The 22,978-nt window shown below is 43.9% G+C and overlaps 1 protein-coding gene across 1 annotated transcript in view; it reads right to left on the reverse strand.

Annotated features, from left to right (window-relative positions):
- LOC149335746 (uncharacterized) overlaps nt 1–18,400 on the reverse strand; it is a 34,976-nt gene extending 16,576 nt beyond the window's left edge. The window contains exon 1 of the mRNA XM_089553999.1: nt 17,947–18,400. Coding sequence (XP_089410125.1) covers nt 17,947–18,400 — 454 coding nt within the window. The remainder of the gene's footprint in view (nt 1–17,946) is intronic.
- Nucleotides 18,401–22,978: the final 4,578 nt, after the last annotated feature.

Here is a 22,978-nt window from a genome sequence, read left to right on the forward strand (position 1 = left end):
ATTCGACTGCCGTGGCCGGGATTGAACGCGCATCTTTCGGGTCAGCAGCCGAGCGTGGTAACCACTGAGCAAAAAAAAATAAATAAATAAATGTTGTTTGCTTCGTGATACTGCAGCTGAGTGCTATCAGAGATACGCTGGACGTACACGCTGTACGAAATGCGTCCAAACGCAGGTGCGGCTCGACTCGCTTTACGCTCGAGTGCGAAGCTCGTGCGCTGACGCGTAAACCGTCATTCTAGTCCGCAGAGAACCGGAAATGTGAAACCGGCAGGGCACAAACAATCACCCGTTGCCAGTTTCGTTCGCTTCAGGTTCAGAGTGAGTTAGCACATCTGGTGTGATATATTTTACCTTAAGTTTCCTGATCTCAAATCAACTCAGTTTCTTGTCGCCTTCACGTATATCGTGGACCGGTGATGAAATTTGCAAGCGATGACGGAAAGTTCTTTGTTTGCCTGTAATTTTAATTTTTTTATTTGCGCTGGATTAGTTGGTTAAGTTGATGCGATTCAAGTGGCCGTAGGCCGGTTATCTTATGTAGTCACACTATAATAGACATAATATTTTATGATTTTTTTTTGCTTTCTCTATAAGTGGTTTAATGATTTTATGCTGCATGCCTAAATGCCGCGGCTCGTTGCAGAATGTGATGCTGTTTCTTGCCGTTTCATTGCAGCAGTCTAACATTAGCACCATCTGCTGCGCCTGACTGTAACATCCAGATTCCTGACGTACACCTTTTTGTTTGGGAGTGTCTTATAGTCGTCCTGTAGCGAATGAATAATACTAAAAGAGGCCTGCAGCCACTTCCTTATGACATTCATATTTCCTTCGTGTTTAGTTACCAACTGGCTTGCGTGAAAATCCTACATGATTTCATTGTTGCACCTTCCAGTCACTCGCGGCGGTGGCTCAGTGGTTAGGGTACTCAGCTACTGTGCCGGTGTTCTCGGGTTCGAACCCGACCGCGGCGACTACGTTTCGATGGAGGAGAAACGCAAAAGGCGCCCGTGTGCTGTACAATGCCAATGCGCGTTAAAGATCCCTAGGCGATCGAAATGATTCCGGAGTTCTCTACTATTTCCACTGTTTCTCTCTTTATTCTTCCACTCCTTCCTTTATCCCTTCCCGTACCGCGTGGTTCGGGTAAGTGATTCGAGTACGGGTTCGGGTAAGATAAGTGAGGCAGTTACTGTGCAATTTCCAGTCCGCGAAACCAATGTTTCATTTTTCTTTGCAGCCAATTATTCGGCGCTTGCATGAATTGTGTCGATGTAGTTGTTATGAGAATCGACCTAAGCCCCGAACGCAAGTGTTTCGCACATAAATATCACTTCATTGCTCTCAGAAGTAGTGGAGCAATCGCCTTTCGTTATTCATTACTATGAAGTGTGCATGTCGATATGCGCACGTCGTTTGGGTGGTCCAGGTGATGATACTTCAAGATTTAAAATAAAAAATAAACGATGCGTGGAACGTGGGTAGCCAACCAGAACACCCTTCTGTTTAACATCCCTGCCTTCCCTCTTCCTCTTTATCTCTCTCCCTTTCTATGCGAAGAACGCAGGATGCAGTCAAACCTCGTGTGCATAAAGGGAAAACAGAAGTTTCAGACGCCCTCAGGTAGCTATTTCCGATGCCATGCATCTCGAAACTCGATAAATGAACATGGCTGCTGTTATCTATGTTTGGCTGCTCCCATTTCCAGCACGTGGCGGTTTTTATGGAAATGCACTGCAGGTGTTCGCCGTGAATGCCAAGCAGAGTTGGGAGACGCATAAATTTCGTTACTAGATGGAAAGCGCGTGACCGAGGCCTCGTTTGCGGCATTTTCTCGGCGGGTTATAAGTCCGGACTGCCATTGAGAATGCATTAGCATGTCCTTATAAGTCTCAACACTCTGTGCACAAATTAACATCACGAAGCACCGCTGTGATGAAATATGCCGGGTGATTGAGCTATCCCTGCTCTCTTGTAACGAAATGCACGCGCGTTTCGGCAGCTATTAGGCTGCTATCTCCGTCGTGCATTCAGAATATTCCTTAGCACTGTAATCATCACATGCTTCATGGGTTTTCGGCTAGTTGAATTTGATGTCAGTGGGTGGTTGCTTGGTGAATCATTAGACAAGGCTGCCAACCTTTTTTATCCAAACAAGAGCAGAGACCTAGTAATTGAATGCTCCTCAGTAAATTCTTTCATTGAAGATTGATGTCATATTCTTAGTTGCGTGTGCTGATAACATTCGTCACAGTGGGATATAAAATAAGGAGAATAATGCCTTGCCATCACCGCCTCTACCGGATAACAGCGAGAACATCTGAACCGACAATGTGGTATTATACGACAACGACGTAGAACCTCAAACTTTACCGACACAAATATCCAGAAATCCGCCTATATTTAAACCAAACAGAAAGCACCTCGTGTTTCTGTCGTAGTTGTTTTCCCCATTACACTGAGAGATGACTTCAGCTGAAATTTGCGCAACAACTGGTCAAGACATTTACTTTGCCTAAATATTTAACGAGAGAAAATCTGATATACCGAATGAAACATTCAATATAACTTCGGCGATCGACCTACACCGCCAGCCGTGCTTTCTTATAAAAACTGTTATTACTGCAAAGCGCCCGGCTAGTTCCCTTTGTTCGATTTATATCTCCCACAGAACAAGCTTGTTTGGTCGTTTTTCCTCTGCCTATTTTTTCATCTCTGTTGAAAGCAACAAATCCCATAACTTCTTCGTGGGCATGTCCCATGCTGCTCCCTGTCTCGTCCTGCTGTCCAGCGCTGCTTCTAAATTTTTGAGACTACGGTCCTGAAGATGAGTGCTGCTCGCTGACTCGTAAAGTACAGAAAAAGAAAAAAAAAAGAGACGCGGGTTGAACTAAGCTCTGCTCATGTTTAGCCACGGAAGCTTCTATTTTTTTTTCTTAAGTTTTCTACAAAGCAGGAGCCAGGAATCAGTACCACCGGGCAGCAACAGGCAGTGAGAAAACTCTGTAGTGCATAACAATGAGCAGCGCGCGTTGCATTTCATTCAGCCAGGAAGGGTTCCAAGCCAAGTTTCAAGTGGGACGTGCAAAACTTTGTCGTTTTGCTTGTCAGTGACAGCGTTCGCGCCGAGATACGAACTGATTCCTTTTGGTGTCCTGCCGGCGTTGCAATGCACTCGCCCAAAGCAAAGATTGTTTAGCGTGCTGAACTGTTCAGCAGTTGAAATACGAATGAAAAAATAAATTGCCTGAAAATTGGTTTCTGAGGAAAATAAATGGCGCAGTAACTGTCTCGCATATCTCGGTGGACACGAATGCTCCTTGTGCCCTTCGCTTCAGGGTTCAAATTGTAAAAAAAAAAAGGCGCTGGTAGACTTTTCTTTTCAATTGGGGCTAGAAGGTAAAAATGATAGTTCAGTATTTAGGGGAGCAAACAAAAAAAAAAACGAGAACGAATATTTGCATTTGTTAAAAAAAATTATTAGCTCCTCTACATTTTCAGGAGAACCAAAAACACTCCCATTCGTCTCCAGTGAACAGTGCACTATACGCGAAGCGCGGTCGTCATTACGCCATTCATGAGCCCACCCGAATGAAACATCCTGTTATGCAGACCACTCTGGCATCGCTTGCAAGTTTGTTTTTTTTTCCCCTGAAAACTACAGAACAGTACAACTTTTTCCTGGACACATCTCGTGCAGCTCTGCATATGAGTTGTGGAGACTACTTTTCTCAAGAAAGATGTGGCATCCGCCGGAGACCAACGAGTGCTGTTGTCGCATAATATTGGCCCGATCAGATACGTTAATGGCGTCAAAGAGTTTGGCCTCGTTGCGGTAACGGATGGAAGACAAGGAGACAGGCCTGTGGAGAACCCAATAGGAATCCAAATCTTACCGCTGATTTGTGTGCAGGAGGTGCAAAAGACTTGACGGGCTGTGCCAATATTCTTTAGCGGCGACAGCCATGGGGACCAAAATACTTTGGCTTTCCGCTTTTTACTCTTCAAGCACGGCAGTAAAGACGACCAGCGCGCATGTTCTGGAGGGCCTTGGAGAATTTCCTTATATGTAAAAAAAAAATAGCAGCGCACAGTGATAAAGATTAGAAAAAAAAAATAAATGATACAAATCTTAATGACCAGGACTAAATTAATTTCCGTGGCCAAAAAGCGCAAAAAGGCACAGGCAGAACGCTCTTTAGAATATATCACCAGTTTACTCAGATTTTTTGGTGCACTATACTTTCTGAGCCTTTTCGTGGCCCCTCTTTCAATCCTTTAATTCTAGTAAATATTTAGACCCCACCAGTCATTTATGAAGCGACTGATCAACAGCTAGTAAAGCGCAATATGCTGGCGCCATAAGTTACGCTCAGGGAAACGAGAATTCGTAATAAGCAAACTGTTCCTTGTGACATTCAATAAAACGAAAGAAATAAACAATTTATGTGCAGCCCGTTTTGACCCTTGCTGTTCTGATCAGCTGTCGAGATGTAGTGTTAAGAGTGTCGGGAATCTATCACCAGCCTACAGAGGGGTGCATGTTCGAAGTACCAACTGGTCGAAAATGCAATGAACCGGGAATATGGCCTTTGAAAAAAAGAAAAGAAACGATTGCGACAACGGCCAACAGCATATAACGGAAAAGCTGGTTGTCAGGCAATGTATAAAAACGGTTGTCCGAGGCAATTAGTCACGCGATAGAGCACAGATTTCCGCACCGAATGAAACACAACCACTGATCCTCTGAAGATCAGCCGTCCGCAGAAATGCGACCAGTGAGGATCGTTAGCGTCATCGGCTCCGGGGATCTTTCGTGGAAGACTTAATGGCCAGGCGGCTGCCCGGGGTCTAGACCGTTGCCGAAGCCTCTTTTTTCTATACAGTGTATTGCCCTCTCACGAGAAACAATAGAAGAAGCCATTATAATGTTGCACTCTGTCTGCAGTGCCATGCGCTGTTTTGCAGCAACGCATTAATTACATCGGGAGCTGGCATCTAACCTCAGTACTAGTGGTATTACTGTTCGCAATGCCCTAAACGATGCCATGCAGCACAGAAGGAGAGGCAGTATTATGATCAACTGCCGTGATCATAGAAACTTTCGCGTCAAAAAGAGCGTTGTGGTCCCGTTGCTCGTGTCATCCCTTGGCTGAATGTACCACATACATGCTCACATGTCAGCTCCGAAGAGTTTTTAGGCCGTTGAAAATAGTGCTTAACTTGCTGCGCAGACGGAAGATTTGCGCTAATGAAAACATGGGTTGCGTATTTTAGCCTGCCTTAGGGATGCTTCATGATCGTTTCAAGTTCTTATGTAGCATTTGTATCTTCTTCCGATCTCATGACCAACCCGCCGCGATGGCTCAGTGGTTACGGCGCTCGGCTGCTGGCCCGAAAGACGCGGGTTCGATCCCGGCCGCGGCGGCTGAATTTCTTGAAGGCGAAATTCTAGAGGCCCGTGCACTGTGCGATGCCAGTGCACGTTAAAGAACCCCAGGTGGTCGAAATTTCCGGAGCCCTCCATTACGGCGTCCCTCATAGCCTCAGTCGCTTTGGGACGTTAAACCCCAACAAACAAACAAGCGAACGATCTCATGACCTTCAGTTCGGTACAGCTCTCTTAAGGTGTGCTTATTTGAAGCTCTCGTATTTATTCGTTTTTAAGTATATCTTCGTTTTCATTCTTCAGTGACGCAGAGTCAGTTGAATGTGACGATTTGCTCCTCCTTTGTGGGTCGAAGGATCGAAGGACGGTCTCTGGATGGTTGAGTGTGACAGGATTCATCTGACCTTTCAGTTTCAGGAAGAAACTACCTTTGTTGCAATGTGTTTAATGCAATGACCCACGTAGCTGTTTTCTTAGCTACTCACTTTCCGGCATCGTTCATTAGCACTTCGCGTACGTGATAATTTTAGCGGTTGTAATTGGCGCCTTCACTTCGAGTTGTCCCTGTAAGGGCAATTTTTCATGAAATCATTCTAGTGTTAGGGCCTACATATTGATGACTCCTTTAAGGATAGTGTCCAAGCAGTTCCCAGCCTTATCGTCTGCTGGTGTTAGTGCGGAAATGTTTATGACAGCCTTAAAGATACCTGGGCTTATTTCGGAGGTCTTAGGATTCTCCTGGACCCTTTTCCTGTTTTCAATTCGCAGGTCGTCTTGATTCGTTTCAGCTCATGACTTTTTTGCTCTCTTTTTCTGTGCCTTGAGAAACTTTAACTTCCAACAAATCATGTTCATTTGAGAAGGTTGCTTAAACCTATGCTGCTAACTTACTCTCAGTGGGCATTCATGCACGTTGGGCATCCCTAGTCAATGGCAGTGCTATTTCTTTGGTCCTTCGCCTTGTTCTTACGGTCTTCCTTTTTTTGGCCTCCACTTATTCGATGTAATCAGTGGCGGGGTAGGAAAAGCCTTCTCGGCCTTTATACTTGACGTCAAATTTACTGATTTTTGTGCTTGAAGAAGGTTGCTGCATCTCATCGAAATGTGGCATTCAACGTCTCCGAAGTCACGTTTACCCACTTGGCTTGTATAGGCTGGTAGTGAAGACATTTCAGGAGCCTCCAGCTGATATAACAGCGAGGCTCTTGAGAGCATCATGTCTGTACATCCTTCGCACTGATTGAATTTTTCCTTCCTTAGCACAGCGGGTGAAGGCTGCTTTCCCGGAAGTCTGGCGCATGGGATCCTATTAGGTAGAGCCTACCTGTTGCTTATTCTCTAGTGTCAGGATTGAGGCTTTTTGGCCGAACTGTCTTCTTCTGCTTGATTTAGTCTATCTGGGAAGTGGCTGCTCCGTGCCAGGCTTTATTTGGCCGAGATACCTCAAAAGTATTCTTATCAGGACGAACCGTTGGCCTGGTGTTGTCAGATTTAGGAAATTAGAGGGTTTTTCACGGTATTCTTAGCTACAGAAGACTTAAGCGTTTTCTTTAGCCCCTATCTCACTGAACACAGAAATTTCCTAGCGAAAAAACGCAATTATCGCGGTTCCTGCTAGTTATAGTCATATTTTGAGGTGTAGGTTTCGAAACACACTTTGGAGATCCTACGAGTTCAGTCACGGGCTCCCTTTGCATGATACTCTTGAGCACAGGGCAAAAAAAATGGCCGTAATTCTCTGCTTATTTAGACGCTGTATCTCTATACTAATGCAGAAGTTATTGATAAAGGACGACTGCAAAAAGAATAAAAGTATCTTCTGGCGGGCTAGTTGGTTTGAATCATTCATAATTAAAACTGCGCGAACAAAAACAAGGACACGAGCAAGAAAAACAGCAACGCACACAAGCGCAGTACACACACTTCGCTTGTGTGTGTTGCTGTTTTTCTTGCTCGTGTCCTTGTTTTTGTTCGCGCAGTTTTAATTATGAATGATGCAAAAAGAAATTTGCCAACTCATATGTTATGATGGCTTGCAGTGAAAAAAACTACTGCTAACGTTTGCTACAATCGAATTAGTTCGAAAGCACGAATAATTTTAAGCGCTTCAAGTTAGGCTAGTTGGCTTTTCAGTGAGATGAATTTAGCGCAAAAAAGGGGCAAAAAAGGGGCAAAAAAGCGCAAAAAAGCGCAAAAGCAACACTAGCAACACTCGCGCTAGTGTTGTCTGGATTAGTGCGAAAGCAGGAATCTTTGCTTTGAGGACGGCGCAGATTAGGCAGTGCCATAGGACGGAGTGCTCGTGCTAGGCAAGCAGACAACGGAAAAAACAACGAATGATTTTGCTCGGGGTTGGTGCCCATCCGATTAGTGCTTACCCGATAAGAACTGTTGTACGAGGCCCATGGACGCTCCCAGGTCAAATATTCATTGATTATTAAATTAATGGGAGTGTAACTTAGCCTTAGGTATCAGCAAGTAAAAACAAAGCATATACGTCATCGTAGTTTGCATGCGAGAAGGGCTAGTGGCACCGGTACATATTTTAAAATTTTTGGTGCTTCCTAGCTTGTGCCGTAAGCTTAGTTTCTTTGGAAGTAGCCTCTCTTTAATTGGGTCGTGATAATATATCAGTATAGGCAAGCTTCAAATTATCCGCAGAGTTATTTTAACAAATATAAAATAAATCACTTTCCCACTTCAGCGCATTCCCCTGATCTTAAGAGTCAGCAGATCGGAAACTTGAAATTTTTCTGCTTAAACATACTTTTTATCTTGCTTGCACCGAAAAATGAACAAAAAAGCAACAAGGAAAAATGAACTTTAATGCATAAAGCATGAAAGAGGCGCATCAGAGCGAATTAAAAAGGCGACGCGCCGCAGCGTCTCTCTGAACTTTTCGAGACCTGTCCTTACTTCGACGGAGACATGCAGACTGGGAATTTACTGTACTCGCGTTTCCCACCGCTTACGAGACCATGGTGGCTAAGTAAAGTTTTTTTTTTCATTGCACTGACCCCTTTTTTAGCCTTCAATCGCGCGTAGAATACTACTGAGAACTGCTTAAGATCTAGAGAGCAGAACCTAAAGCGGATGTTTAAAATCCCACTGGGTAACACTAACATAATTACGAACACAAACGTACGGTGGCTCAAGAAAACTACATAGAATATTGAAATTAAGCCTGGGTGAAAGGTTCCACTTCTAGGGAGGAAAGTGTTTGCTCTTGTATCTCAACGATTGAGAATCGATCATGCTTCCAAATTTTCCAGATTTCTTTTTTTAGTTTCTGTGTGCTTTGCCTCGATACTGCGTATGAGAAAACCACCTCTCGTGTTATTCTGGGTTTGTTCCTCTCTAGCCTTCTTGCAAGTGCCACGAGTATATTGCTCTTTTATGATTTTACTTGTAATAGAGGAAGAACCAGGTTCGCGGGCTCTGCAACATCCTCTCGAGGTCCGTTATCTTTCTCTTGTACACGGTAGCCATTAAGCAAATGATTTCAGCCCCCTTTTAAAAAGTTCTCTTTAGTCTACTTGCCCCTTGAACATTCCGTCTTAAAGTCCAATTTCGAAACTAATGGTAACTGCTTGTACCTTAAAACGCAAAGCGCTTTAGTTTTTTTATTTCAGAAGAGATACTGAGGATAAGAAAAAAAATTCGAGATCACTGCGGTAACCCGCATTGGAGCAATGCGAAAGCAATGATGCCTCCAAATTTCAAGTTGCTTTTTTGTTTTTAATTGGTACCTTAATTGACCACTTCATTCGCAGTTAATTCATTTTAATTCCCCTTAATTCACAAATTATTCTCAGCCAATTCACTTAAATCACCCTCAATTCGCCTTAATGTATCATTAAATCACTTTTAAATATCACAATAATTAATCTTAATTCATAATTAAATCACATTTATTCACAATTAATGCACCTTATTTCACATTAATTCACTCTTGACACTTTCTATAATCATTAATTATTGATTGAATTCCGATTAACTGCAGATTTTCTCTCGTTTCATCTCAGTATTCATTGCGGACTTTCAAAATTGGCGCAATGTGTTGGCTCCGCCCGCACTTCCGGCATTTTCAAATTTGGCGCCACTTTTGCTCTCGCCCCGCTCAATTTTTGAATATTTCTGGGTCTAATTAATTACCTATTCATCCGATTTCGGAATTTTTTTTTGGGCGCAGCATCCTCGCATCAACCTCTTTCGATTAGAACCACTTGTTTGACGCTACCTATTCTGACTTGTCCGCAACTGCTGCCGACAAATTTTAAGGCGGAAGCCTTTAATGTCTCATCGTTGTAAGCAGGAGTTGTCGACAGAAAATGTCACGCTTTTCAATTAGTGGAAACGGTCGTGACGTCAAAGTGCGCGAATTTCAAACGGGGCCAATTGTACTTTGGCTAGTAACCATGCAACCAATTGAAGGGATCGTATAGTGATGCTTCAAGTAAGTGGGACTGAGCTTAGTTAATTGCTTAATTACCCAATTAGCCTAATTAGCTTTACTAGTCAGGCCATATAAATAAATAAAACCGATTAAGAAAGTGGTCGAGCTCAGGAATCGAACCCCGGTCTTCGGCGTGAGAGACGAGCATGCTATCCACTCCGCCATGCCAGCTCGATGGTTTAGAATGAACAAAGGCGCGTCTAGTGAATACAGTGTCTTCACTAACTCTCATCCTCCTCCATTACCTTCCGGCGAGGTTTAGGTGTCCACCGAGAAATGAGAGACCGATACATTTCCTTTCCTCAAAAACCAATTTACCGACGAGCGAGGCGTAGAACCGAATGGGCGATGACGTTCTATGGACTCCTTGGCAGCGTTGCAAGACGCTGTCGCGTTCCACTCTTAGGGGCGAAGCTTAACATCTTAACCACACATCAGTGACTACACTTAAGGTCAAAAAAATGCCCCCCTGAATTTTGTGAGACAGTTACTGCGTAATTTTCTTTCCTCAAATACAATTTTCATTTTCTTCATTACGGCTCCTCTTTATCTATCTTCTTTCACTCCCACTTCCTCCCTTCCTCTACGGTGCGGTTCAGGTGTCCACCGAGATGACAGAGAATTACTGCGCCATTTCCTTTCCTCAAAAAGCGTTGCGTTCAAAGGGCAAGGCGTCGCGCCGAACGGGTGGTGGCATTCCATGGACTCCCTGGCAGCGCTACAACGCGCTGTCGCGTTCCACTCCTAAAGGCGAAGCTTAAGCGGCATTAATTAGCAGTTAATTAGTATTCAGGCATTAATCAGTAATTAACCATTAATTAGTGATTTGTCATCACTTAGTAATTAGTACTCAATTACATGTGACGCCACCAGTGCCACAGAAACAGCGAAGGTGGTGCGGAAAACGCTTCCGCCTCTACCCACTTTAGGTAGTCAAAGTGCCCCCTGAATTTTTTGCTGACACGACCCCGCCGACATAGCCTAGTAATGCTTTCGCATTAATAATTTAGTTTCGTTTTTGTATGAATTCAAAGACGGAATCTGAGTCAGAAAAGATCGAAAAGAACGTCGCTAATTTATATCGCTGAGTGTTTACTTGTAGGGCCGAAATATAATGGCCATAGGAATTGTTCAAGACGAAACTGGGTAAAGTGTGATAGAGACCGTCAACATACATAAAATGAAATGGCTACACAGGCTAAGGGAGTGGAAAAGACGAATTCAGCGATGACCTGTCCGCATGGCGGCGTTCAGGCTGCTGTTTGACTTTACGAGCACGCTTTTCATCGGTTAGCCCAAGTTTAATCAACGCCGGCTGCGTCGAATGTCATCATCATCAGCCTGACCACGCCCACAGCAGGGCGAAGGCCTCTCCCATGTCTCTCCAATTAACCCTGTCCTTTGCTAGTTGCCGCCACTGTAACCCCGCAAACTTCTTAATCTCATCCGCCCACCTAACTTTCTGCCGTCCCCTGCTACGCTTGCATTCCCTTGGAATCCACTCCGTTACCCTTAAGGACCAGCGGTTATCTTGCCTTTGCATTACATGCACCGCCCAAGCCCTTGCTTTCAACTAGGATATCATTAACGCGCGTTTGTTCTCTCACCCACTCCGCCCGTTTCCTGAGGTGAGGACATGACCAAAGGAGCAGTTATGTCGGATGCTTCCCGCTTACGCTTGCGAAACACCCAAACATGAGCTGCGTTCATCAAGCGGCGACGTTCGGTTCGACCACTTAGCTTAGCGACCTTGCGTACCTCCTCCCCTAATGTTGGAGTTCGCCATGTCCTACACTTCGTTTACTCCGCTTGCAAGCACGACCGCATGTCTTTATTAAGCTTCCCTTTTTTTCTGGAAAAAGAGCGGTGGTGTATAAGAGCCATTTTTAATCTGCAGCTCTTACCGGAAACTGCCAGCAATAAAAGCATCCGCGCAGCCGGTCCTGGCTTAAAAAAATCAACGTTGCCGAGAATTTAGCTAGGAATATAACAGACCTCTACTTACGAGAAGGACGAAGAAAAGATGAAACACCATGCGTTTTTCAGGCATGCACGAGTTTATGCCGAAAGCAGGCGAGGTTCGTTTCTCTGGCATTCCAAGTGAAGCCATAAATCAGCGGAGTGCTTGGGACACTTGTACGAGTACCCAGACAAGAGCAAACACCGAAGAAGAAGACAGATTGCGGTCTCCTCCGCTGTATGCAGACAGAGCGCAAAGAAACTGAAAAAGCGTAAAAATCCGGAACATCGACCTGTTTAAACTGCTTTAAATTCAAGACCAATACTTTTCTTCCTAGGAGCGGAACCTTTTAACCAGAGTCACGTCCGCATTCTTTTTTTGCTTTCTTGAGTCGCTGTGGGCCGCGGCTTGTAATTTATGCGTGTGTTCGCAGGTCCAGTTGGAATCATCCGATTTACATTATGCTAACACAAAAGTGTTAGCTGAACGTGAAACTCACTAGGATTCGCGGTCTCGTAAGCACTGGGGAAACTGCAAGTTCTCTGCGAGTTCTCTTACTGCGTTCGCCATGGCGTGCTTCTCTCCTTCTCTAGGAATTAGGGTTCCTTTTTCCCCTTCCTTTTTTTTGTCCCTTCTTTCGTGTATGCAGCATAAAAAATGCATTAAGCATCAACAATTAACGCACTGCATCTGCTATCTCGTGTAATCAGGGAAAAACACTGATATCCGAAGTGGATTTATTGTTGTTCTCAGATAAGAAACTGAAGCTGGCCTAATCAAACATACATGGTCTGTTCTGAAAGTAGTAGGACTCATTTCTTTTTAAACAAAATTTATTCAAGAGAATAGTACAAACGATTACAATTTTTCAAGGTAGCACACTTCCGCACCTGCATGCTGCTGCCAATGAGTTTTACAGTTTTCGTACGCCTCCAGGAACGCCTGGACCGGAATGCTGTTTAGCTCCGTCGCCGCGGCCTGTTGAACCACCTCTACCGATCCGTGATGTTTCCCCTCGAGCGTCGATTTTTTTCTCGGGAATAGAAAAAAGTCTGGCGGGGCCAAGTCGAGGCTGTAGGGGGGCTGAGGCAGCGTTGCCGCCTTGTGCTGGGCAAAAAATCGGGGTCCTCATTCACATGATGAAGAAGATCCTACCGGTTGGCCTTTTCCTCCTCTGACAACACTCCCGGCACCAACTTCGCGCACGCTTTCCTCATGGATAAGTTTTCTGTCACGATCTCAAAAACTTGGGTTTGAGGAATGCTCAAGTCATCAGAAATCATTCTGATACTCATTCTACGATCACTGTTAAGTAAATGTTTCATTCGCTACACATTTTCGTTGGTCTTGCTGGTCGAAGGGCGTCTGGAGCGGTCGTCTTCCTCCACTCTTTCCTTACCTTCTCGGAAAAGCTTGTGCCACTCAAAAAACACCTGATCTACCCATGGAAGTGTCACCGTAGGCCTCCTTAATCATGTCGTGAGTCTCTTTGCCCGTTTTACCAAGATTTACTCAAAATTTGATCGCGTATCGCTGATCCAGTAAACGCTCGACGATTCTGCGTGACGAGACGTTTCGACACGGGTTCTCAGTACAAGCGACCTCCTCTCTTCAACGGCCGAGAGCCTACTGCCGATTTTCCCCAGCATTCCCAATATCCCCTTCAACGATCCTGCACGCGCAGACAGCCTCTCGTCCGCCCGTTCACCCAGGAAAAAACCAGTCCTACTACTTTCAGAACAGACCTTGTATTACTACTTTGCATTGACAAAGAGGTTAAATGCACATAAAGAGCTGCCGTTAGTATATATCTAGCAAAGAAAAAAAAATGTAAAAATATGTACCCGCGTCACCAGCGGTTTTCACAGGCTAACTGCGGTGAAGATGTCAATGATTTTTTAAGTTTTGGATACCTGACCATAGGTCACACAGCTATTCACTCGATAATTATCAGCGGCTGTGGGGCCCGGGCTCACCTGAAGCCTCGAAGGATAGCTTCATTTCAAGGCATGAGGGATGATGGCAAAAAAGCTGTCTTCAACAATCCCCTGCATGTGTGTGAGAAAACTTGAAAATAAATAAATAAATAAATAAATAAATAAATAAATAAATAAATAAATAAATAAATAAATAAATAAATAAATAAATAAATAAATAAATAAATAAATAAATAAATAACCCATGAGTTGGTAATTTCTCTTTTCACTATTGTTTATAAACATCTTCAGCACGAATAGAAAGAAACAACTACGTTCAGATAACGAGTACATGTACAAATAGGCAGAGTTTGTTTTTGTACCAGAAAAAAGAATGCCAAGAAAGTCGTAAGCCGGCTTTGCATTTGGCGGCCTATTCAGCTTGAAGAAAAAAAAGATTTCTTAATATTTACTAAAAAAAACAAACACGCAAAAAGATAGTTTGAAAAAAACAGTAAAAAGATAATTTTACCATAGAGAAAACATGGAGCAAGCTACTTGTAGATAGAGATGTAAGAAATCAGTATAAGCGGCTGCCAAGTACTACAGCTGGAGTGAGACGCCGGAAAGCGAAACATCTAAATCCGGCTGAAGTCAGATTAATCGCAAAATGTCGGGAACAGGCTTCCTCACTGAGCTCTGAAATCCAGGTCACACTGTCGGCTCTCTGCATTTCCATTTGCCAGGCTTACATTGGGATCTTGTGAAAGGCTAGAGATGTTTAGAGTGCAGCTCAGAAACAGAGGGGGGGGGGGGGGGGGGGGGGCGTAGCGGATAAGTTCATTGCGAGAATTATGCACCAGCTACTGCGGCCCGGATGTCAAATATATATTTTCGCAGCATCGATTTTGTCCAATATCAGAATTTGGATATCTAGAGACTGCATCTTTTTTTTTTTTTCCGACATATGACTATCTTTGTATCGCACGGAAGAAAAATGACACATTCAAGGCAGATGGCATATTAAGAATTAGTTTAAGGGAAGGGAGTGGAAGCAAGTCTGAGAAGCGTCTCGTTTTATTTTTTTTGAAATCTTTGGGAAGTAAAGGTCTGTGCGAAGTAATGCTGCGTAGTTACGAAGAGTGAGCGCTGCAACATTTAGGCAACACACCTAGGTCTTCTAAACCCTTCAAGAATAAGGCAGCGCTACTACGCATCTACAACTACAGTGCAAGGCACTTCTTTCATTTCCGGCATGACGAGCTCGGGAAACCTAGACCAGCTGCACATCACGGGCCGCAGAACTACTGGCATAATGAGATGGGGCTTCCGACGAACACTGCAAAGTCTCGTCGCGCTCACTTAATCCCACAGTAATGTCGGCGCATGCTGCACCTCTGCGATGTCAGTTAAGCGTGCTCTCTCAACTTTGTGGAACGCTAGGCTCCTCAGACATATGATGCAATGTCTTGCTGGATTAAACTCAAAGCAACGGTAATTTACATACGCACGTCGTATATCTCTAGAGGAGGCTTCCAAGCTGACATTCCGGGCATTAAAGTTGCATTTAAAATGGAATGCGGGCTATATAATCCCTCTTCCCCTAACGCCACTTCAACCATAACCACAACTGCCATCACAGTTTTGTTTCTGTCCAGGTTCTTTTAGGGGAAAAAATTATTATAAACTTTGCAGTTTCTATCGACCTCATTATTTGATACTATAATACACTAGGAAAACACGAATTACCAAAAATAGTATGATGTAAAGAGCAATGTAATTCAAAAATACTAATGAACAGGTAAGAAAGAAGATGAAGATTTCGGTTCACTAAACTTTTTTTGAAGTGCAAAAATGAATAAATCAAAACGGTGTACTTAATGAGGAATTTATGCCTGTAATCTTGATGACGATAAGGTTTGTGTAATGGATTTGTGTTTTTGTCACCCATATATTTCTCGGGGAAAAATAATATTTGAATTTGACTTCAGTCCTATTATTTTACTTTTCACTTTAGCGTACTTTGGTTCTCAGGTGACGTGGCTAGAGGCAGGGAATGTTGTTATTTAAGGGTATCTTATTTCAACCAGTTTCAATAACTAAGCCTAGTATAGGCATTGGATTAGCGGAAGGTGCCATCATTCACGATCACCTGTGAAAATTATTCGTTATTGATTGTCGCACGTGATCTGTGCATACTCTAGCGCAATATACAGGGTGTTTCACCTAAGACTTTCTGCAATTTTTAAAAATAAGCTATTTGAATTATATGCGCGCTTTTTCTGGCATAGCATTGTCAGTGGTGTAGTACATCATAATGCAGCTAAGCCGTGCTAACTAGCAGGCTTGTTAACCAATATTTAATAGTTAACTTTTAAACTATTACCGCTGGGCTCCTTAATTATTGAGAGGCATGTAGCCCACCGTAAGTAATGTCCATATCCGTTTGTACAATTTCGAGAACGCGATTATCCTCGGCGCTGTGGCCCAACAAATTTTGGCTATTTCGACGAGTTAGGTTCACTGGAGATGTTGCTTTGCCTGCAAGGTTCTCAAACCGCATGTATTTTGGCGCGATGTAGGCGAAATTGGCCGAAAAAACAAAACACGCCAAGAAGGAAGAAAAGTCAGGACGGAGTCTTCACTACAACAGCTGCAAAACAATTACTCTTCCTGAGAGATTCCCAACACTCGGCGCCAACTTTTGTTTGTCGGAAGAAAGCAGGCGGCGAGCCTCTAATTTCAGACACGGCCCTTTCATCGTTCCGACAGCAGCCGAGTATAAGCAGGGAAATGGAAGGATGGGTTGCAGAAATATAGGAGGAAGAAATTCTGAGAACAAAAAAAATTCGTTTCTCCAAAACTTCGCTTTGATTAATGAATTCCACACTGTGATTAAGCAGTGTCCAACTGAAAGAAAAGTTTCATTAAAGATATTGCGCACTTTTTCCCAAACAGGATTTCACAGCGAGTACCTAGTAAACTTTCAAGGCTTCTTACTGCACGGTTAGTCCGCTGCATTCAACGAAAAAAATTTCGAATTATCACGCAGCTAATGCTTTTAAATGGGCTAGTTGGTTTACGGATTCTGACATGCTAACTAACGCTAAAAAGAGACTTACACTGAAAGAAGAAAATAGAATGTCATAAAAAGAAAGGACGCAGTGTCCTGTCCCTTCTTTTTGTGTCCGTGTTTTTTTAGCGTTAGTTACCATGACAAAATCATCACACAACTCCGAAACAGGCAACAAAAATAATTGACTCTGTTTAATGCCTTTTTACTTCCACGGAAGACTCACACAAGCTTGAGAGGCAAATTGGTCGCTTTGACTTATAGTTTGAGCAACTTGTTTCGACTGACTACCGCTACATTCGAGCAACGAACGCACTGCACAAACGCACGTGTTTGTCGTGCACAAATGCCGTCGCGAGCCCTGTGGCAACCACAACATTTGCTGCCGAGAAGGGCAATTAACTGGCACTAAAATTGTAATGAAGAGGTGCTATGATACTTGGGGTTAAACGTGATCGCAAAGTTGCGCTTAGGCTGTGACGGACGCCGTATTGGAAAGGTTTTGATTAATTTTGACCATCTGGGGTTCTTGAACGTGCACTGATATCGCACAGCACACAGGCGGTTTTGCATTCCACCTCCATCGAAACTCAGTCGCCATGGACAGGATTCGAAAACGCGACCTTTGAATCCGCAGCCGAATGGCATAGCAGCTAAGAAATCGCACCGGTTTGTTCTGATGAAGGGAGACCTAAAGCTGAATGCGGCCAGTAGCCAGATTTGTTAACTCGCATTTTTTTGGCTGTGCTGGCTCTCTGTACCATAACCGCCTTTGTACACGACCTCTCGAAGACCGTAACCGTTGTTATCTCTAAGTGGGACAACGCATGTCGTCGCACTACGTACTTAATGCAATCGGAGCATGAAGGTTTGGTTTGGTTTATGGGGGGTTTTACGTCCCAAAGTGACTCAGGCTATGAGGGAAGTCGTAGTGAAGGGCTCCGGAAATTTCAACCACCTGGGGTTCTTTAGCGTGCACTGACATCGCACAGTACACGGGCGATTGAAGGATTGATTGAATTGAATTGAATGAAGAGATTGATTGAATTGTACTGAAGAATTGGAGGATTGATCAAAACATTATGGAACAAGTCAGACCTGGTTTTTCGATGGCTAGGCTGGTTTTTCTGATTACGGAAAGATACTCACCTGCGACGAACAGCTCAACGCGAGCCTCGGTGACAGTAACGGGAAAAGTGGCATTGTCGTCGTCATCGCGGTACGTGACGTTGCAGACGTAACTCCCGGTGTCGTTCTGTTCCAGCTGGTTCAGCAGCAACGCTGGTGGGTCGCTGAGAAGCGAGAAGAATGCTCTACCCGACCATGGAGGCTGCTTCCAGTGGGTGCCGTCCACTAGTCCGGCACTTCCAGCCAGCACCGGGGTGGAGGACGTAGATAGCACAACGAGTGCGTAAGCTTTCTTCGCTTCACGATGGGCACTGAAATTCCGAGACGATTGGTCTTCGTGTTTGCTATGGTAAGTGGTGGCGAATTGATACCAGACCGCCGAGAGAGCCCGCCGCGGCGCCATGTCGATGGGACAGGGCAGCGATGTCTGCTCGCCTTCCAGGACGTGGAGCCGCAACAGCGTAGCTGAAGTCATGCCTGTGGAAAGAAACACCCCGTAACTGAACGCTGCTCTTTGATACGTGTAGAATGAGCTGATAACATAAAAGTGCAGCGGCAACTCGGGCATTAATTTACCGAGAGCATGGGGATTTGAGCTAGTAATAGCTATCATTAAGGTCTAAAACAGTATAGGCTAAAAGTAGCTAAAACAATTTGTGATCACCCGGTGGTCACTAATGAAGATCGGTGGATGGTGCCGAAGGCCAAGGACGCCAAGAAGGAAACTCGGTTGAGATTTTAGCATCTGCGACTTGGCGATTTGGAGCATGTGATTCAGGCGTCGCAATGCGAAACAGTGGCGCTCTTCGTGGGGTATGCAATGAATATTAGCTTTAAGTGTGACGGATTGTTCGGCGAGGTGGTGCGTGATGTCAGAGAACAGAGGCGCAACTGAGACAGCACAGCATTAAAACAGCGCATGAGTAGTGTTCTTTCTTGGACTGTCTTAATGTGTCCATTCGCTAAAGGAATCGGATGGTGCATGTTATAAATTATTCGAAACGAATTCATTATGTTCTCAACTTTTAAAGTAAATTTTCAATAATTGGCACGAAGTTCCATTGAGACATGGCGTAGTTTTTTTCGAGAACTGCTTCAGAAATTGGGGCCGCGACCGATATAGCCCATTCGTGTGGTGGTGTTGATAATACTTAAACATGGCCTCCGTGATTGGGCTCCGCCAAAGTGCCCTGGCTGGTTTAGTAAACCCTGCGGTGACACCTGATCTCGAAGGCTATGGCTGATCGAACATGCCCCTTCCCCTGCTTAGATATGGCACCAATTTATTCATTTTGCTACAATTAGAGACAGATAATTTTCATGTACGTTTGTCATCGCAGTCACAGATCGAATACTGACATCGTTTTGCGTACCCTTTAGTGAAGACAGGTGTGGCTTCTTCCGAGCGCTCTAGCAACAACATTCTAAAAGACAGCACACTACTGGACGTCCCCACTAGTGCTTCGGCGTTTTGCATGATTATACATTTTGCAACATATTACCCTAAAATTTTCCACTTATATTCGATTTGATTTTTTCCCTCTTCGATTCGTATTCAATTCTTTTTCTAACTTCGGTTTTCATAGTTGATCCGTTAGCAAAGCTGCGCTTTCCCATTCTATTCGTTTTCGGAATTGTATTGCTTGCTCACCCCTATTCTGTTTCAAGTGACGGTGTTCCTTGACTATGTGTAAGTTGTGCAAGAACTTCCTGAAACTGCCGATAAGTTTTAAGATTATTTCATTTGCAACGGCACAAGAACAGACTGCATGAAAACGCCAAGGCCATCAATATGTAAGCATGAGATATCTCCCTTTCAGCAGTTTTCTGCGCCTGTTTTTACACATTGAGGGAACCCAGAGCGTAGCACAAAGATATCATCCAGAATCTCAACATCTGTTCAACTTAACTTCGAATTTAGGGAAAGTGGGACTACATTCTTATGGGAGAATCCCTTAAGTTCCAGACAAGAAATCTGGAGAATTTCGGTACTATCACCATATCACTGCAAGGGAAAGGAACAATATTATTTGGTCATAACACCAAGGAGAAAAACCCGATTCTTTTAGAAACAAGTATAGAACACTATGAATGTCGGACCCAACCAAAGGCGATTGTTTGATCAGAAAAAAAAGAATACATTAATCTGCTTGGTGAGCTGTATCCATCTGCCGCAAAATTTGTATCCAGGTAACGTTAGCCACTATCTCTACTCTTCTTTTAATTAGAGTGCTTCTGAACAGGAAACATTTAAAATAGCGGTCGTCTCATAGGACACACAGACAAGTGAACATCATGTGTATCTTCATTTCCCCACACAAAAAAAAGCAAGTCGTGCGTGCAATTTAAAAACTTCTTTTTCTATTAGCGAACGCTAAAGGAACTATGCTAAGCGAAATTAGTAGTTTCCTTGTGGTGAGCGTGAATCTACACTGCATATACACTCTTGAGTAATTCCTAACTTGATGCGGCAAACAAATGAAAAGTTGAACGAGGGAATATGACCGATATTTTTCCTCAATATTTCTAATATCTAACAATTCTTTCCTCAAAATCAATAAAAATACTTGAGATAAAATATGCTATGAACAATGAACAATTATTTAATACTGCACGTTTCATTTCAGTACCTTTATGTTGGTCTTTTTCATTGTAGTTATTCCCAGTTGTCTTCGAAAGCAAAATCCCCATGAAAATCACCAAACATCGCAGGGAAAAAGACTCCAGCAGAGTGGCTTTCAACTCCATCTCTTTGTAATCCAGAAGGACTTCGCTGCAGAAGCAATCCAAAGAGCGATGCAGAGTGATATCCTCGTGCTTAAAACACTTGGCTAGAAACAGGTTTTCAAGCGCTCACAAGGGCACGGAGGGAAAGTTAGAGTTGAAACATGCACCGAGTTCACTCGCACGCGCACTGCCTCGAAGTACCCTAGCGGCCTGAGCGTCCGAAACGCGAATGGGGAAGCGAGCGCGCCGTAGGAATGAACCACGGAAAGCGGAGGGACATAGGGAGCGACCGAATGGGAAATGGGAAGCTACGAAGACGGCTCGTCAGCGCCATCTCTCGAGAACGCTCAAAAAAGCTTTGGAGACGCCACAGCGCTGGCGAGCCGCCTTACCACGGTGTAAGAAAGCATACAGTCGATATGGAGGCATCTCTGAGGCAGTGGATAGTCAATCCTTTGAGTGGGAGAGGAAGCGGTGGACATGAGAGAGAGAAATAATGGGAGGGGCATCCAACTTGTGTTGGCCCACCATGCCATTGTTGTGTTAAATCTATGGGATGTAGTACGAAACGAGTCAGATTAACCAACCTATGCCCTGTGTAGGACACCACTTTTTTCATCTGTAACCCTAAAAGTTTGCTATATAAAAGCGCACGTCATTAGAGATAGCTTCAGAAGCCCTAGACTTTTCCTGGGAATGTTAGCTTTCTGTGCATTCAGTTTTCGGCGCATGGTGAACATTGGCACATTATGGGGTCGCGCGTGCCATGAGAGGACTGGAACGTTCCACTTGTATTCCACTGCCCAAACGAATGTTTGCTTTATGCAGTTCAGGTCGCATTGACACAATAATGCATATTCAACTCTTTATCTCGCTTTCCTCAGTGGTACATGAAGGCTATGAATAATTCGGTATTTTTGCCTAAAAGGAAGGAGAGAAACAGAACATGCACAGAGACGTGTGGGGGAGAGAAAGGCAGCAAATGGGGAAGCACAGGCAGACACTGAGCTAGCGAGGTCAGCGTGGCATTATTCGCACGTGTTGAATATACTGCGGCGGGTTCGAGTCAGCGCTCCTGTGTTATACATTAATTGTGACATACCACGTCTTCACGAAACTATGTCTCTAAAGGATTAATTTCTTCAGATTTAAATGCCTCCCAAAGAGCGTTCACAAGAGGCGGCGCAATACAGCCTGAGACGACACCAGCCGACTGAAGAGTTGCTGAAGTCCGGTTGAAGTGCGACTGACATCCGGAATTCATTATTGAGTAGGAAACCCTCTTTCTGAAAGACAGAGGATGTCTCAATCGCTCCGTTGATATGGTGCGAGAAAGAACTCGCTCGAGTCTATTCGCACTCTGTCTCCGTTTGATATGTCTTATGGATCGATGTTTAGGCTTTTACGGAACGGACCCTAGCGATATTAATAATCTCGAAGGAGGGTCGATGCTCCCGAACCTTTTGATTTGAGTAACCGAAGTGATGTCAGCTACTGTCGCATGTTAAGACACCAAACTTTGTTGAAGTGCATTGAAAGACTGCTTGGCCAAGGAAGATGCTTCGATTTAGCCAACGCTCTAAAGACCTAGTGGGGAGCCTCACGCTACAAGAATCAATGATGAAGTATGTGTGAGTGACCTGCGCAAATTGGGAATGAGCCAGAGAGCATTAGACAAGGGCGGAGAGCCCCAAATTAGTAACCACAGTTTGGTACAGTTTAATCCTAACTAATAGTGATGGCAGTTACTCTCAGTTGAACGACTGTGTCGACATTAAAATTCTTTGAAAGCCAATGAGAAGGTTCAACCGCTACCATATGTGCTCTGTGCAGGGCGCAGTATGGTAAGACAAGCATGTGTGTTCTTTCGAGCAATAACTTATTCATGCACAAAATGACGGTACAGAACATCAGATTTTAGCAGAAGCAAATAATTTATCATTTTTTGAGTGCAGAATTTCTAGATGAACGGAACACAAGTCACGAGACTTCCATGTCCTGAATTCCTGTACAAAAATTTTGAGTATTACTACTGTTATGGAAATATTGAAGGTCCATTCTTCCGAAGCGTAGCGAAATCTTCCCTTTAAAGTTTTTCCATCACTATAGCATCGAGCATTTGACTGCTATAGAAACACAATTTGGAGCATTTTTGACGCGAGGAAAACTTTAATAACAAAAAATGCAAATCAGCTCACGGGAAATCTGTTGATATATAAATTGCTATTGTGCAATCTTAGAATATATTAAAAAATTACGTTCATAACTCGTTCCCGTTGAAGAATGCTGTTGTCGAGGTTTGTTGGGTATGACTGCCTATACTTTC

This window comes from Amblyomma mixtum, chromosome 7 (genome assembly GCF_055824585.1).
Source record: "Amblyomma mixtum isolate Tamu chromosome 7, ASM5582458v1, whole genome shotgun sequence".
NCBI lineage: Eukaryota > Metazoa > Arthropoda > Arachnida > Ixodida > Ixodidae > Amblyomma > Amblyomma mixtum.